Consider the following 16,500-nt stretch of genomic DNA (forward strand, 5'->3'; position numbering starts at 1 on the left):
TAGAATAAACACCCATATAACACAGACATAGTAAAATCACTGAAGTTTCCTGGCGGTGAATTGTCTGCACGTTGGTTTCATCTGCTCAGAATACTAGCCGAGCACACCCTGGAATACAACAAAAATAGGCTGATCCTCATCTCTGACGTGTTTACTAATATATGGACAATGTAAATAACCACATAGGATATCTTTTTTAGAAAGTGTCAGGCTAATTAATATCCCTGATAATATTATCAGGCTGCAAGTTTTAGGACTCCCTATTAATCTAAATGTGATTCATGCATTGATAGCCTGCTTGACAACTTTATAATAACACATTAAATGTACAACTAATGTAAAATAATAGAGCTTTTGAAAATGCGTTGAATGCTTTTTGAAGATGCTTTGAATATTCTTGTTGGCAAAGAATAAATATGCTATACATTGTTCCATCTGTTGTAGTAGTTGTGTATTGAAGTTTATGTGAAAGTTCCTCCCCTGTTTTGACTCCAATAAATAAGCCAGTAGCTTTCAATGCGGAAATGTACATGACTTGCCTCACAGTGACAAGGATAAGGAACGTTCCAAGAGGTACACGCGGAACCTAGGCTAATCATCGCACTAGAGATTGGTGTGGCAAGGCGCTCTGCGTTTGTTTAGAATTGTTGTATTGATGTAGTGGCCGCCCACTGCATGCCATTTAAAAAGTTAAATTGACATCCCTAGCCGCCGCACGGATGGAGCACCTATCGAGGTTCGTAGGTCAGATGTCCTTGACAGATGACAGCAGAGCAGAGGGCATCATCTCATCGGAGTATAGTGTAAGTGAGAATCACCATACCTGTATATCAATTCAAATCAACTGTTATTGGTCACATACCCATGGTATATTCTCAGGTTATAATTAATTCCCATAGAAAGACAATAAGACCAGGTAATATTTTCAGATTAAATGTTTTTATTTATTTAAGGCATGTGCACAGCACTTCATGGGACTTTTACATTGCAATTGTATTAATCTATTGATTGCAAATAACTGGTTGAAGAATGGCTAAAGATTGTGTGTACACTGTGCATGATGTACAACATCACAGGCTGCACATCATACACTGTTGTAGATAAGGGTAGTACACCTGAGAGGTATGATGATTAAACAAAGGAAAAGTAGGCTACTGAATTGTTTGTTTGAATGTTAAATCTGCAAATCATGTTGGCTACTTGCTTTCTGTATACTATAATGCAATGCATGTTGTAACTTGAATGCAATTAACAAAAACCTTCTTTCAAATCAGTTGCATCTGTCTTTAAGGCACATACAGAAGTGAACCTTGCTTATTTAGTTTTGTTTTGACATTACACTGAACTGAATAGCAACATTTGCAGAAGTATATTTTGTTAAACTACTGTAGGCTATTGTTCTTCTTACATTTGAACCTCTGTAAGTGTTAAGATACAGTAGGTAGGCTAGTCCTTATTTTTCCTAATTTAGCTTCCAAAGTTCAAAAGTAAGTTATTTATTAACACTGAGGCCAATATGGGAAACATTTCCTTGTTGCAGCTAGTAAACTGTTGCGTAAGATTCTTTATTGACAATGTTCCATTGTGAGGGCTGCCAGTGCTTTCACATGCCAGCGTCAGGTTGTTTTCAATAAACATGATTCTGTTGACTGTTTGTACGTTAAATTAATGACCGAAATAGTAATACATGTGAACTATTTTCTAACCAGCCTCATTCAAATCAAATCAAATTGTATTTGTCACATGCGCCAAATACAACAGTGAAATGCTTACTTACAAACGCTTAACCAACAATGCAGTTTTAAGAAGAAAAAATAAATAAAAGTAACTAATAATTAAAGAGCAGCAGTAAAATAACAATAGCGAGGCTATGTACAGGGGGTACAATGTGCGGGGCACCGGTTAGCTGAGGTAATTGAGGTAATATGTACATGTAGGTAGAGTTATTAAAGTGACTTGGCATAGACAATAACAGAGAGTAGCAGCAGCGTAAAAGAGGGGGGGGGGGGCAATGCAAATAGTCTGGGTGGCCATTTGATTAGATGTTCAGGAGTCTTATAGCTTGGGGGTAGAAGCTGTTTAGAAGCCTCTTGGACCTAGACTTGGCGCTTCAGTACAGCTTTCCGTGCTGTAGCGGAGAGAACAGTCTTTGACTATGGTGGCTGGAGTCTTTGACAATTTTTAGGGCCTTCCTCTGACACCGCCTGGTGTAGATGTCCTGGATGGCAGGAAGCTTGGCCCCAGTGATGTACTGGGCCGTACGCACTACCCTCTGTAGTGCCTTGCGGTCAGAGGCCGAGTAGTTGCCATACCAGGCAATGATGCAACTCGTCAGGGTGCTCTCGATGGTGCAGCTGTAGAACCTTTTGAAATCTGAGGACCCATGACAAATCTTTTCAGTCTCCTGAGGGGGAAAATATTTTTGTTGTGCCCTCTTCACGACTGTCTTGGTGTGCTTGGACCATGTTAGTTAGTTTGTTGGAGACTAAGGGACTAAGAATGTGCAAAGTGAGAAATGGTGGTAATGTAATAATGTAATTATGTCTATATTATGGCATGGGGAACGCTGAGATATTGTATCAGTATAACTTCCGTCCCTATCTTCACCCAAATCTGGTCTTGAACTTGGGACCCTATGAACACAGCAACTGCCTCCCACGGAGCATCGTTACCTGTCGCTCAACAAAAGCCGCAGTGCAAGGGAATCAACTAGTTCAAGGTCTCAGCGCTAGTGACGTCAGCAATTGAACTGCCACTAGCACACACAGCTAACTAGCTAGCCATTTCACACCGGTTACGTTATCACATGCAGTGCCTTCAGAAAGTATTCACACTCCTTGATTTTTTTACACATTTTGTTGTGTTAAAGACTGAATTTAAAATTGATTACATTTCTAAATGTTTACAAATTAATTGAAACTGAAAAGCTGAAATCTCTTGAGTCAATAAGTATTGAACCCATTTGTTATGGCAAGCCTAAATAAGTTCAGGAGTAAAAATGTGCTTAACAAGTCACATAATAAGTTGCATGGACTCACTCTGTGTGCAATAATAGTGTTTAACATGATTGTTGAATTACTACCTCATCTCTGTATGCCACGCATACAATTATCTGTATTCTGTAAGGTCCCTCAGTCAAGCAGTGAATTTCAAACACAGATTCAACCACAAAGACCAGGGAGGTTTTCCAATGCCTCGCAAAGGACACCTATTGGTAATAAAAAATAAAAATAATAATTATATCCCTTTGAGCATGGTGAAGTTATGAATTACACTTTGGATGGTATATCAATACACCCAGTCACTACAAAGAAACAGGTGTCCTTCCTAACTCAGTTGCCGGAGAGGAAGGACACCGCTCAGGGATTTCACCCCAATGGTGACTTTAAAACAGTCACAGAGTTTAATGACTGTGATAGGAGAAAACTAAGGATGGATCAACAACATTGTAGTTACTCCACAGTACTAACCTAATTGACAGAGTGAAAATAAGGAAGCTTGTACAGAATAAAAATATTCCAAAACGTGCATCCTGTTTGCAACAAGGCACTAAAGCACAGCTCTCCAACCGTGTTTCTGGAGAGCTACTGTCCTGTAGGTTTTAACTTTAACCCTAATTTAGCCCACCTGATTGTAATATTTATCTTCAACTGGGGTTGGAGTGAAAACCTACGGGAGGGTAGCTCTCCAGGAACAGGGTTGTAAAACACTAAAGTAATACACAGGGTTGCAAAACACTAAAACACTAAAGTAATATTGCAAAACATTTGGCAAAACAATTACGTTTTTGTCCTGAATACAAAGTGTTATGTTTTGGGCAAATCAAATAAAACACATTAATGAGTACCACTTTCCATATTCATTTCATATTTTCATGTTATGGGTATGCTTGTAATCGTTAAGGACTGGGAAGTTTTTCAGGATAAAAAAGAAACGTATTGGAACTAAACGCAGGCAAAATTCTAGTGGAAAACGTGATTCAGTCTGCTTTCCACCAGACACTGGGAGATGAATTGACCTTTCAGCAGGACAATAACCTAAAGGACAAGTCCAAATATTCACTGGATTTGCTTACCAAGATGATATTGAATGTTCCTCTGAGTGGCCTAGTTACAGTTTTAACTAAAATCATCTTGAAAATCTATGGCAAGACTTGAAAATGGCTGTCTAGCAATGATCAACAACCAACTTGACAGAGCTTGAAAAAAATGTACAAGAATAATGTGCAAATATTGTAAGATCCTGGTGTATAAAGCTCTTAGAGGCTTACCCAGAAAGACACAGCTGGAATCGCTGCCAAAAGTAATTTTAACATGTATTGACTCAGGGGTTTGAATACTTATCTAATCAAGATATATTTGTCATTTATTTTTTATTCATATTTAACAAACTTTAGAATTTTTCTTCCACTTCGACATTACAGAGTATTTTGTGTAGATCGTTTTTTTTTTTGTGACAAAAGGGCTGAGGGAATATGGCTAGTATGTGGTTACTCATGTGTAAAGATTGGTTTCGTTGGACCCTACCTGAGACTTCCTACATTCAAGGTTTCTGCTCTCAATCTACGTCTACTTAATTACAGTTTCACAATCAGGAAAGTTGCTCCTAACCTCATCTCAGCTTCCATGTCTCTTTGTGTTTGTAGAATATCCGTGATCGGACTTCCATCATCAAGAAAGATCTTGGCCTTACGACGAAAGCCGGGGCACTGAAGGAAAATGTAAAGAAGAATCGTTACAAAGACATTTTACCATGTAAGCGCAATGATGGAGACTTAAAAAACGTTAGTGGTTTTTACTGTAATTGAAAATTAGATTCTTGCTTAATATTAAACTTATCTGAACAAAAACTCATATATTTTTATAAAGATGACCAGACCCGTGTTCCCCTATCTCTACTGACGAATGACAATGATTCTGACTATATCAACGCCAGCTTCATTAAAGTACGGTATTGCCCTCTCTCATTCAGCAAGTCCTATTGCATTTCATTCAGCTCGGTCTGAAGCTGATTATTCTGCAATATGTCGTCTGTCCTCTAGGGTGCAACAGAGACCAGAAAATACATTGCGACCCAAGGACCTCTGAGGCACACTTTGGTTGACTTCTGGCAAATGATTTGGCAGTATGATGTAAAGGTAAGGAAGATTGTATTCAGCTTTCCTATAACATTTACATTACATTTACATTTAAGTCATTTATCAGACGCTCTTATCCAGAGCGACTTACAAATTGGTGCATTCACCTTATGATATCCAGTGGAACAACCACTTTACAATAGTGCATCTAAATCTTTTAAGGGGGGGGGGGGGTTAGAAGGATTACTATATCCTATCCCAGGTATTCCTTAAAGAGGTGGGGTTTCAGGTGTCTCCGGAAGGTGGTGATTGACTCCGCTGTCCTGGCGTCGTGAGGGAGCTTGTTCCACCATTGGGGTGCCAGAGCAGCGAACAGTTTTGACTGGGCTGAGCGGGAACTGTGCTTCCTCAGAGGTAGGGGGCCAGCAGGCCAGAGGTGGATGAACGCAGTGCCCTTGTTTGGGTGTAGGGACTGATCAGAGCCTGAAGGTATGGAGGTGCCGTTCCCTTCACTGCTCCGTAGGCAAGCACCATGGTCTTGTAGCGGATGCGAGCTTCAACTGGAAGCCAGTGGAGAGAGCGGAGGAGCGGGGTGACGTGAGAGAACTTGGGAAGGTTGAACACCAGACGGGCTGCGGCGTTCTGGATGAGTTGTAGGGGTTTAATGGCACAGGCAGTGAGCCCAGCCAACAGCGAGTTGCAGTAATCCAGACGGGAGATGACAAGTGCCTGGATTAGGACCTGCGCCGCTTCCTGTGTGAGGCAGGGTCGTACTCTGCGAATGTTGTAGAGCATGAACCTACAGGATCGGGTCACCGCCTTGATGTTAGTGGAGAACGACAGGGTGTTGTCCAGGATCACGCCAAGGTTCTTAGCACTCTGGGAGGAGGACACAAGGGAGTTGTCAACCGTGATGGCGAGATCATGGAACGGGCAGTCCTTCCCCGGGAGGAAGAGCAGTTCCGTCTTGCCGAGGTTCAGCTTGAGGTGGTGATCCGTCATCCACACTGATATGTCTGACAGACATATATTATAGACTATAAATGTAGTACAGCTTGCACAGTAGCTCTGTTGCACAGATGAAGAATGGGAAAATTGTCTCCAAATGTAATATTACCTCTATTCCTCTCCCTGTTTTAGGTCATAATCATGGCTTGCAGAGAAATTGAAATGGGAAAGGTAAATGCCCTTTTAGTCACATTTTTTATTAAAAAAAGGTACAGTGGAAGTGTGAACATATTATTGTACTGTATCGTTTATCAACTTTGGTGCTTGTGTCCACTTGACTCATAATGGGGTTTTTTTTTCACTGTCTTTTTTTAGAAAAAGTGTGAGCGCTATTGGACAACTGTCAAGGAAACAACCCCCTTTGGTCCCTTTATTGTCTCAAATGTACGTTTTTGTTGATATATCTTCATTATATTGTATACTGTGAAGATACACAGACCACAGAGAATTTCTAGCAGCATTGACACAACTTTCAGTTGATCCAGATTTATCTTCTTAGTTGTATTACTATTCAGGAGTAGTCCCAGACAGACGGGTTGCCTCCCACAATGTTACCAATAGTCCAGCATGCACAGAGTGCTGTCCCACTAGGCACAGATGTCAATTTAACGTATATTTCACATTGGTTAAGTGACATATCATTGAAATTATTCAACCAGTGTTTGCCCAGTGGGGTTGTTTTTTAGTCTGGGTTTTCCGAGAATATTCATGAAGACTTCCCTTTTTACCCCACATGCAGTTCCTGTGTACTAAGTTTACTCAGTTTGGTTATTTCATGGCATATTGACCCACATGTTGTTGTCTGCATGAAATCACAGGCACCTGTTTCAGGAAACACTAGAACATTTTTAATTGAAATGTTATCATGTGTTTACAGCTTGAGGAATCCAACCCAAATGAGGAAGTCGTCTTGAGGACTCTGACTGTGAGATATCATAATGTAAGTGTCCAACTGTGAAAAGGGTATTATTTTGTGTTATTTTCCACCAGCAGGCTAGTCAAAGAATTCTTCAATATCGTAGAAAAATAAATCAGTGTTATTTTCCAACAATCATTATCCACATTGGGTAATCTCACATTATGTGTTGGTATCCAGGAAGTTGAATGAGCGGGAGCCAGTGAAGTCATATGCAAACCATGTTTTCTGTTTGTCTAGGAAACACGGACTGTCTCTCAATTCCAATACACAGCTTGGCCTGATCATGACATTCCATACACAGCTGGTGGTATTTTAGAAATGATGGATATGGCTCGCAAAGCCCAGGGAAACAACGCTAGCCCTGTTCTCATCCACTGCAGGTCTGTTTGTCCCCAATACATGACATACAGCACAGCCCCTATGATTACTGTCTGCCCAGTGGACTTGTGCTCCGAGAGGAAATTGTCACGCACAGAAACAGACTATGATCCATATGTCCATTAAAATTCATCAATGCATATCATTCAATGTTGTTTATCACAAGGCCACATGTACTCCTTGTGCTACATGCGTCTTAATGATGCCATTTAGATGGGCTCCTGAGTGGCGCAGAGGTCTAAGGCACTGCATCTCAGTGCCAGAGGCATCACTACAGACCCTGGCTCAATCCCGGGGTGTATCACTACCGGCCATTATAGGGCGGCGCACAATTGGCCCAGCGTCGTCTGGGTTTGGCCTGGGTAGGCCGTCATTGTATTTAAGAATTTGTTCTTAACTGACTTGCCTAGTTAAATAAAGATAAATTGAGATATGTTAAATATTCAGGACCTGATGGGGCCCACCGTGTCATATCCAGACTTGTGGACTTCTCAGGTAATGTTTGAGTACTATCAGAGACTGAATGGAGCAGGTCATGTATTTGGTTGTGTTTTGTATTTTCAGTGCTGGTTGTGGAAGAACAGGGGTGATTTGTGCCCTGGATTATGTTCATGATCTTCTTGTGACAAAGGTATTACTTATGTTCACTGCATTACATTGATGGCATCATTTAGGGAATCGGTTTTACAAGACCTTTGTAGAACAATAATACTTGTAAAAAAAAAGAATGTTGGTGGGTCTGAGTGTTTTGGCTAATGCATTCTCATATTTCTCCACCAGCAAATCAAAGGAGACTTCAATATCATGAAGATTGTAGTGGAACTAAGGAGACAGAGGCCATCAGCTGTTCAGACAAAGGTATTTTATTATCAGACAGAATTACATGTGAGAAATTGTGTTTATTTTCTGCAGGGTGTTATATATCATGCATTAAATACTGTTATTCTCTCCTGTGGAAATGATGTCTTCAATCATATTTTTTCCATCCTTCCACCCAGGAGCAGTATCAGTTTGTGTTTTCTGCCGTGGCTTACATGTTTGAGAAGGCTTTACGGTCACCTGAGAACAACTACCAGAATCTCACCAAGGTAAGACAGAAACAATTATCAGGTTTTTGTAATTGCTATCTCCAACCGACAGATGTCAGCCTTTCTAAAGGCAAAATACAACACAGTATTCAACACATGCCGTACTAGCATTCATGTTCAAGCAAGCTTTACTAGAACAATAAGACATGAGAGGGCATGTAGTATTATGGGGATTATTGGCACGTCTGTGTTGCGGTCAGATGCTGTGTTTACACAGGCAGCCCAATTCAGATCTTTTGCTCGCTCAGATCAGATCTTTTGCCAATAATTGGGCAAAAGATCAGAATTGGGCTGCCTGCTCACAATATGTCAGTTTGTCTGTTATTAAAAATAGTAAGTATCAAAGGCCCTGTCTTTTCCTTGTGTCATCCATTTAATCTGATCATATTATACTTCCATCTGATATTTCAATGTGATGAGTGGAGTAAAAATAACCTAAAAAAATGTTCCGCAGGAAACCAGCCATCACGCTTCCTCTCTATGCAAATATTGGCACATAGAAGATGATTGTTCACACATTTTCATACAGAGCCTGAACTTTAGAGACACAGTCCTATACCTCTCTGGTCCTAAACGGCTTATTTTGTTGTTACTAGAGCAACCAACCTCTCTATGATGACGTTGAGTTTGTGAAGACCTCTCCACCGATAACATCAGCCATCGCTCAGCCACTTGAAAAAAGGTAGGAGCGAGTATTCTTTCTTTGTTCAGTCTGATGTGTGATGTGCATCGACATACACACAATGGCAACAGTTTCTGACTTTAATAAGCAGCCTGAGATAATGGTATACCACAGTAAGGTGCTTCGATACAATGTGGAGATGTTGACTTTCAGTTTGAGAGAGCGAGAAAGAGAGGGAGAGAGAGAGAGAGAGGCAGATGAGAGAGAGAGAGAGAGAGAGAGAAAGACACTTAGGGAGCTTCCTGTTTTGTACAAGTGATTCCATTGTCATCTATTTCAGTTGGCTGTACAACAGGGTTTTGTGTTTGTTAGGTGTATAGTTTTAGTGTACATAAGCTTATCAATACCAAGTCATTTATTCATATTTTGATTGATTGATTAAGTAGACTATTACATAATACAGTAGATATGATATGTACCTGCCTTGACAATCAAGAAAACACTATTAAAGTTGCAGTATGTAACTGTTGGGTCAAATATACACTACCGTTCAAAAGTTTGGGGTCACTTAGAAATGTCCTTGTTTTGAAATAAAAGCACATTTTGTCCATTTAAAATCACACCAAATTGATCAGAAATACAGTGTAGACATTGTTAATGTTGTAAATTACTATTGTAGCTGGAAATGGCAGATTTTTTATGGAATATCTTCATAGGCGTACAGACGCCCATGATCAGCAACCATATATTTCAAGCAGTTTAGTGCAATGATTCAATGACACTATACTGTCACGACTTCCGCTGAAGTCGGTCCCTCTCCTTGTTCGGGCGGCGTTCGGCGGTCGACGTCACCGGCCTTCTAGCCATCGCCGATCCACTTTTCATTTTCCATTTGTTTTGTCTTTGTTTTACACACCTGGTTTCAATCCCCCAATCACTTGTTCATTATTTAACCCTCTGTTCCCCCATGGTTGTTTGTGAGTGATTGTTTTTTGTATTGCGGTCTGTATTTGTGGCCTTGTATTTATTAACGTGTTTGTTATTTTTATTGAGTAAAATTGCGACATTACACATATCTGCTGTCCTGCGCCTGACTCTTCTACACCAGCTACACACAGACGCATTACATATACTTGCTTGTTTTGTCACAGAAACTGAAATTAAGCTAGTTTTAGCAACCAGGAAATGTCTGAGCGATTGCTGCATAGTGCACCTTTAATATTGCTAAATGTACTGTATATTCAAATACAGTGTTGTCGTACACGTTGAAGATCGTGAAGTGAAAAGGACTTTAAGCCAGTTATTGTTAGTTACATTTTACAGAACTTTAGGGAAACATGATTCATGAATCAGAAGGATTTCACCATTCCTGTACTACTAAACATTCATCATGCTGCTGAGGAAGTGACACACTGGGCTGTTAAACATCACTTTCACATCCTCTTTCCTCCCTCCCAGATGTTCAACTGTTACCAAGAACCCGTCAGATCGTATCACAGGCTTAAACACAAATGATCTATATCTCTGTTAACATGGTCAAAGAGTCAGTAGGAAATTAGTATTGTAACATTGATTAAAAATGTCAATCTTATTTTCTATACCGATATACTAATGGTAAAAATCCACTGTGGAAGCCCCAGAAAGAAAACAGACTAGATAATGAAAATTCAGTCATTTGTATAATAGTTATGGCCATCTAGTGTGTAGAGCAAAAACAATAAGGTGACATTTGTACTTTTAGCTTCTCACTGTTAATGGAATTATGAATGTCTACTCCTCTTTAGAAATTCTAGTGTGCAGCCCAGAGCGCCTCAACTGTGCCAGCAGAATATGGATGACACCTATGCTGTGGTCAACAAGTCCAAACAGCTTCCGTCACCAGCCTCTTCCTCAGCTCTTCCGACCGCTCTCCATCACTATGACAACGCAGAGCTGGGCACCCTGAAATGCCCCGCCACTGCTCTCTACAGCACGGTTAAGCCTAAGAGCAGATGTCCTCCAGCCAATCCACCTCCAGCAGCCTCACCCATATATGACACAGCTAGACCAGCCAATCACAGGCTAGCTGAGGCCACGTTAGGGAAGGAACAGAGTGGCTATGAACAGGTCACAGGTGAGAGCATTTTAGGGAGACCAATGTGAGGCCAGCTCTGATTTTGTTTTAGTCATTATGCCCTGCAAAGAATATCCAGTCTTTTAGAAGAGCATTGTAATCTAGATCTAGTAACCTCAGTCCAATACTGTGAAACTGGGGAAATTGTGTAATGTTTATTTACGAGGGCGTACACTGTCATTTTAAGTAATAAATCAATGCGAAAAGTAATTTGAGTCGTACATTGACCACAAAGGAGCAATATTTGTTTTCCATCTTCATTCAGTTTCTTGACAGTAACAATTCCTTGACAGCCATATTGAGCTGTTTATGTGGAAAAATGTTTTACTGATTCTTACTGTTTGCTTTTCTCTAGCTGAGCATCATTCCTCGACGGGAGATGACTATGAATATGTCTCAAATCCCATCAAAGACCTGACCAACAGCTGTACTCCTGGTAGCATGGGTGAATATCTGCTTGTGTTTGTGATACTGTTATCCAATGCCATTTTACTGTTACTATCCCATGCCAGTATAGCTACCCAATGTAAAATCCATTTCCTCAGAATCTCATGATAATTGTGACTGGATGTCAAAACAAGGCTATGTAAACTGTTAGATGTACTTGCAGGTGCCTTCAACTAATCCCAAACACATTTCTCAACTGTTCCTCAGGGTTCAACTGTCGCATTAAGAAACCCAAAGGGCCCCGGGATACCCCGGCAGAGTGGAGTCATGTGGAGAGATGATACAGCAGCCATATACCAGTTTATTCAACGTTTTACATGTTTTAGAAGCAGTGGGAATGGGCTCTTTCATAGAGGTTTTTAACTTGCTGTGAACACCTCTATGTGATCTTTCTTTTATAACCCGTTTGAGTTGGTATATTTTTCAGATCATTTGTACCACTTCTTTATTTATTGTGATTGATATTACTGATGAAAAATATATATATATTATGAAACATCTTTCCATTCTGAGACAGGTATTGTTTTTGGATACTACACAGGTTTTGGATCCTAACCTAAGGTTCTTCAGCTGTCCCCATAGGAGAAGCCTATAAATAACCATTTTTGGTTCCAGGTAGAACCCTTTCCACAGAGGAACCCTGAAGGATTACACCTGTAACCAGAAATTATTCTTCGAAGAGTTATCCTATGGGGACAGTTGAAGAACCCTTTTTGGAACTCTTTTCTTCTAAGAGTGTAATTACCAAATTGAAGTTCAAAGTGGTGCAATGGTGTGACGGCACTAACCAACAGGGGGCACTATAGTAACATGGGATAATGAGCTTTTCAAAATTAACGAAACAGGTATTGTAAAATGTTTTTTCACAGGTATTTATTTGATGTCTACTCATTTCTGGTGACAAGGACTTACAATAAATCTTTGTATTAGGCCTGCTTACTTACCACAGTCATTGCAGCATACATGTAGATACAACAAATGTTCTGGTGATCACATGAAAAACAATGTGCTTTACTTGAAAGCACTTTGCTGAACATTCTGTGCTGGAAATACCAGCTTTGAAGATTGACCTCTGACGTCTGTGGCTATGCTGATATTGTGTTTCAGTCACGGAAATCAATCGAAACACAACTTCTTACACTCTGAAATGAACATCTGTGTATCTGCCAGATACCAAGCTGATACTCTGTCTGCAAAAAGCAACAACAAAAAACGGAGAGAAGTCTCTCCGGAGATTAAGTCAGCAATGCACTTAAATATCTAACATTGTAGTCTACGTTTTTGTTTACCTTTATTTAACTAGGCAAGTCAGTTAAGAACAAATTCTTATTTACAATGACGGCCTACACAAGCCAAACCCGGATGACGCTGGACCAATTGTGCACCACCCTATGGGACTCCTAATCACGGCCGGTTGTAATACAGCCTGGATTCAAACCAGGGTCTGTAGTGACACCTCTAGCACTAAGATGCAGTGCCTTAGACCTCTGCGCCACTCAGGAGTTTAAATGTGTGGTCCTATGTCATGTTCCTATAGAAAGTTGCCCATAAGAAAAACATTTTTTAACCCAGCCGTGGAGACCCAACGCTGGGACGAGCGTGTGTGATAGACACTTGAGGGGGTGTTGGTAATGGCCACTCTGTGTTCTAGTTGGCAGTGCATGTGGGATGTCAAGGGTTTAAACTCGGCTGGATGGCTAATCCCATTCAACAGATGCTAATGTGAAAAGACAATCTAATGACCTGTGCCATGGCTTCTCAACCCAAGCCTCCAGCTATCTCATAGCAACCCTTCACCCAGATTTAGCCACCCACACACACACCACACACACACACCAAACACGCACACATTAAAATGCACTAAAGCAAATCAATATTTTGACCTTTTTTCATGATTATTTGCGGCTGTGTCTGATGTATTGACTGACTATTATAAACTCATGAAAATGAATCAGAACAAAATGAGCCTCTACAAATTATAGTAACTGTCATACTGAGTGGGACGTATTTAATACATCAGACTAAGAAAAGTAGATACAGATGTAGGATCTTAATTTGATCACTCTTTTGTTGCTGAGTATTTTCCTGCACCAAAATGCAGATGACCTTTGTGATTTACATACATTCCCTGAAAACCCACACTAACACATGGTTGCATTAACAGTATTTAACTTTTTATGTAGCCTATACTTTTGGCCAGCTAATAGCCTTACCACCAATCAAGCAACATTATGGACGAAACGTTAAAATCCGTTTGCTACAAGATTGTTTTGCTGTGACGATATAGGTCATATTAAGATCCTACATATGTATCTGGGTAGCATTACATTAAAATGTAAAAAAAAAAAGTATTTTTGAACTATTTAGAATGGATGTTTCAGAAGTTTGTTAATGTTTCCGGAGAGTACAACACAGAGAAAGTGTAAATACCGCCCTCTTAGGACACAATTGTTTCTCGTTATAACCAAGTTAACTAAAAGTGTTAACAATAGTCTGTGGCCATTGTTTAAGCTCCAGACATATTAGGAGGAAGCATTTGGAAATTGATCCTGATTTGTTTAGTCTTTTTACGAGCAAAAAAAGTATTGATTGGTCGATACCTTGCATCTGATTTCATTTCCCATCTGTTTTCTTGCTGAAATTACCATTCATTACATTCAGGCAAATACATTTTACAGTAAGACCTTTGCTATCTTTCAGATCAAATATCAAGGCAAGAAATCCATATATGAATAAAGAAAAATAACATTCTGTGTGAAATGAGTATAAGGGAGAGGGAGGGTTAAGATTCCAACATGAGCCCTTTATGACTAGGTGTGTTGGTATTGATTGAATAGGGCAAGTTTTGGATGTATCTTGCTCTGAGCTGCAGAGGGTTAGAGCCAGAAGAAGTGAAGTAGGGGGTGCAGGGGTGAAAGGGAGTTAGTTTGGACTGGTGTCAAAAGGTCTGTAAGACAGGAAGGAGGGAGGGGAAGAGGCTGGTTTTAATGAAAGACCTGGCAGGACTGGACGCTCAGTAGTTTGACTCTGGTGAAAAGAGGTGAAAGTTCAATAGCTGTAATGTAAATCCACCTAATTACATGTATTATTTATTTTACATTATGACACTTCCAAACCAACAGAAAGTCCACTGGATTACGCCATAGCGATGGAATGTGCCGTGAGTGACAGGATTTTCAGGATCTGGGCATTCTGTAGCATTCTCAGAATAACTCTGAGATAAAACATTGTCCACGGAATGAAACACGTTTATAAAGAGTAAACACAGAAGATAAATATTTGGTAACTTTTTGAACGAGTATGCTAGGCCTCCCTTTCTGTCGTCTCCGTGTTCACTGACTCACTCCTCTCTGTCTCAATGTTTTCCTGTCTCAGGGCCTTTGTCAGTTCTCTCTAGCCTTCAAACTGTAATCTAAAATGTGTCACCATCCCTGGATGTGTTTTTTTCATTATTCAATTGATATGGGATTAAGGAAAATGACAGTGTATAGCCGAGGAGTAACTGATTCACTCCTCTTCAGTTTGAGAATGCCTATGAGTTGGCCTCTCTGGGGCAAAGAGCTGGTGTGTAGGAGGTTTGGGAATGTACTTTGATTACAGCAAAGGATGCTGGTAGAGCAGGCAGGACCTGTGGTTACAGTGGATTATACTCCCGCTGAAATGTGTACATACTGTGCTCTGCCCTGCCTCACTCCCCCATCTCTCTCTCTCTCTGATATCTCTCTCTCTGTCCATCATTCTCTCTCTTCAACCACAAAGTACAGCTCTTTCTGTAGCTGAAGCAGAGGGGTGGCACAGAGAGCTGGAACAGGGTGAGTGTGCTGCGTGGCAGTGGCTTTGTGGATGCAGCTCCAAGACTTGGGCTGTTGGCTCAAAGAGTGGAAAGGAGACCACAGGCATGATTTGGATTTCAAGTGGAAAGGCCTGTGTATCAGTGAACGACAGCTGCTTACCAAATTGCCACTCACGTAATACCATCCATTACCTACTGTCCAATACCTATGACATGACGCCCTGAGCACAGACAATCTGTATTGAACGATCACCATACATAGGTATGAGTGGGTTGCAAAATCCCAGGAACTTTCAATAAATTCCCTGGTTTCCCAGCAATCCTGGTTGGAGATTTCTGGATTTCCTGCTTATTCCCTTCTTATTCTGGGGATCCTCCAACTGGGATTTCAGGAAAACCAGGAAATTCTGAAACATTATGTATGACTATACATTTTATACCTCCATTATGATCTCTATAGCAACAATACATCTGTGTTTTCTGCATCAACAATACTCCATTTGTTGAGCCGTTGTTTATCGTTGGCTCTAGCCTATTAGCATTCCCAATATCACTGTATAAGATACTGCTGTATTTACTGTAGATCACAGATCACAGATGGCACCTTAACTGGGGAGGACGGCTCATAGTAATGGCTGGAACAGAATAAATGGAATGCTATCGGAACTCATCAAACACATGGTTTCCATCTTTGATACCATTCCATTCACGCCATCCTCCCCTCAGCAGCCTCCTGTGCTGTAGATTCTTTTGGCATCTCGGGTTATGAGTTTGACTCAATATATTGCCACAAGTAATTTCTTGTCAATCGAGTAGCAAAACGCATGGATAACTTTGCCGGACATATATACAGAGTTTAGTGGGAACAGAAAAGTAATCCCCCCCCCCAGGAATATCCAACAAACTGGAATAATGTGAATACTGCTGTTGGGACACAGCACAAATAATTGTTGCTTAGCAACTGTTTCAGCTCCACTTGAAAGTTTGCTTGATTTTTTTTGCAATAAGATTTAAACTTTAGTGAACTGCAGTTATGAGACACAGTGCACTACGCT

The 16,500-nt window shown here is 40.5% G+C and overlaps 1 protein-coding gene across 1 annotated transcript; it reads left to right on the forward strand.

Annotated features, from left to right (window-relative positions):
• Window positions 1-512: 512 nt before the first annotated feature.
• ptpn18 (protein tyrosine phosphatase non-receptor type 18) lies at window positions 513-12,583 on the forward strand. The gene is made up of 15 exons (XM_045692971.2): window positions 513-803; window positions 4,646-4,754; window positions 4,869-4,945; window positions 5,042-5,137; window positions 6,218-6,256; window positions 6,401-6,469; window positions 6,963-7,025; window positions 7,242-7,384; window positions 7,947-8,013; window positions 8,163-8,240; window positions 8,381-8,470; window positions 9,067-9,152; window positions 10,877-11,205; window positions 11,561-11,650; window positions 11,860-12,583. Exons 1-15 carry the CDS (start codon window positions 720-722, stop codon window positions 11,931-11,933), a joined length of 1,494 nt encoding a protein of 497 aa, XP_045548927.2. The 5' UTR covers window positions 513-719; the 3' UTR covers window positions 11,934-12,583.
• The last annotated feature ends 3,917 nt before the right edge of the window (window positions 12,584-16,500 follow it).

The sequence above is a fragment of the Salmo salar genome, chromosome 13 (genome assembly GCF_965601325.2).
Source record: "Salmo salar chromosome 13, fSalSal1, whole genome shotgun sequence".
Classification (NCBI taxonomy): Eukaryota; Metazoa; Chordata; class Actinopteri; order Salmoniformes; family Salmonidae; genus Salmo; species Salmo salar.

Excerpts from the sequence above, each read along its gene's own strand:
- ptpn18 (XM_045692971.2), top strand. The coding sequence starts at position 720 with ATGGAGCACCTATCGAGGTTCGTAGGTCAGATGTCCTTGACAGATGAC. Across the intron at positions 4,755-4,868 it reads TTACAAAGACATTTTACCAT|ATGACCAGACCCGTGTTCCC; the intron begins GTAAGCGCAATG and ends ATTTTTATAAAG. Across the intron at positions 11,651-11,859 it reads CTGTACTCCTGGTAGCATGG|GGTTCAACTGTCGCATTAAG; the intron begins GTGAATATCTGC and ends ACTGTTCCTCAG.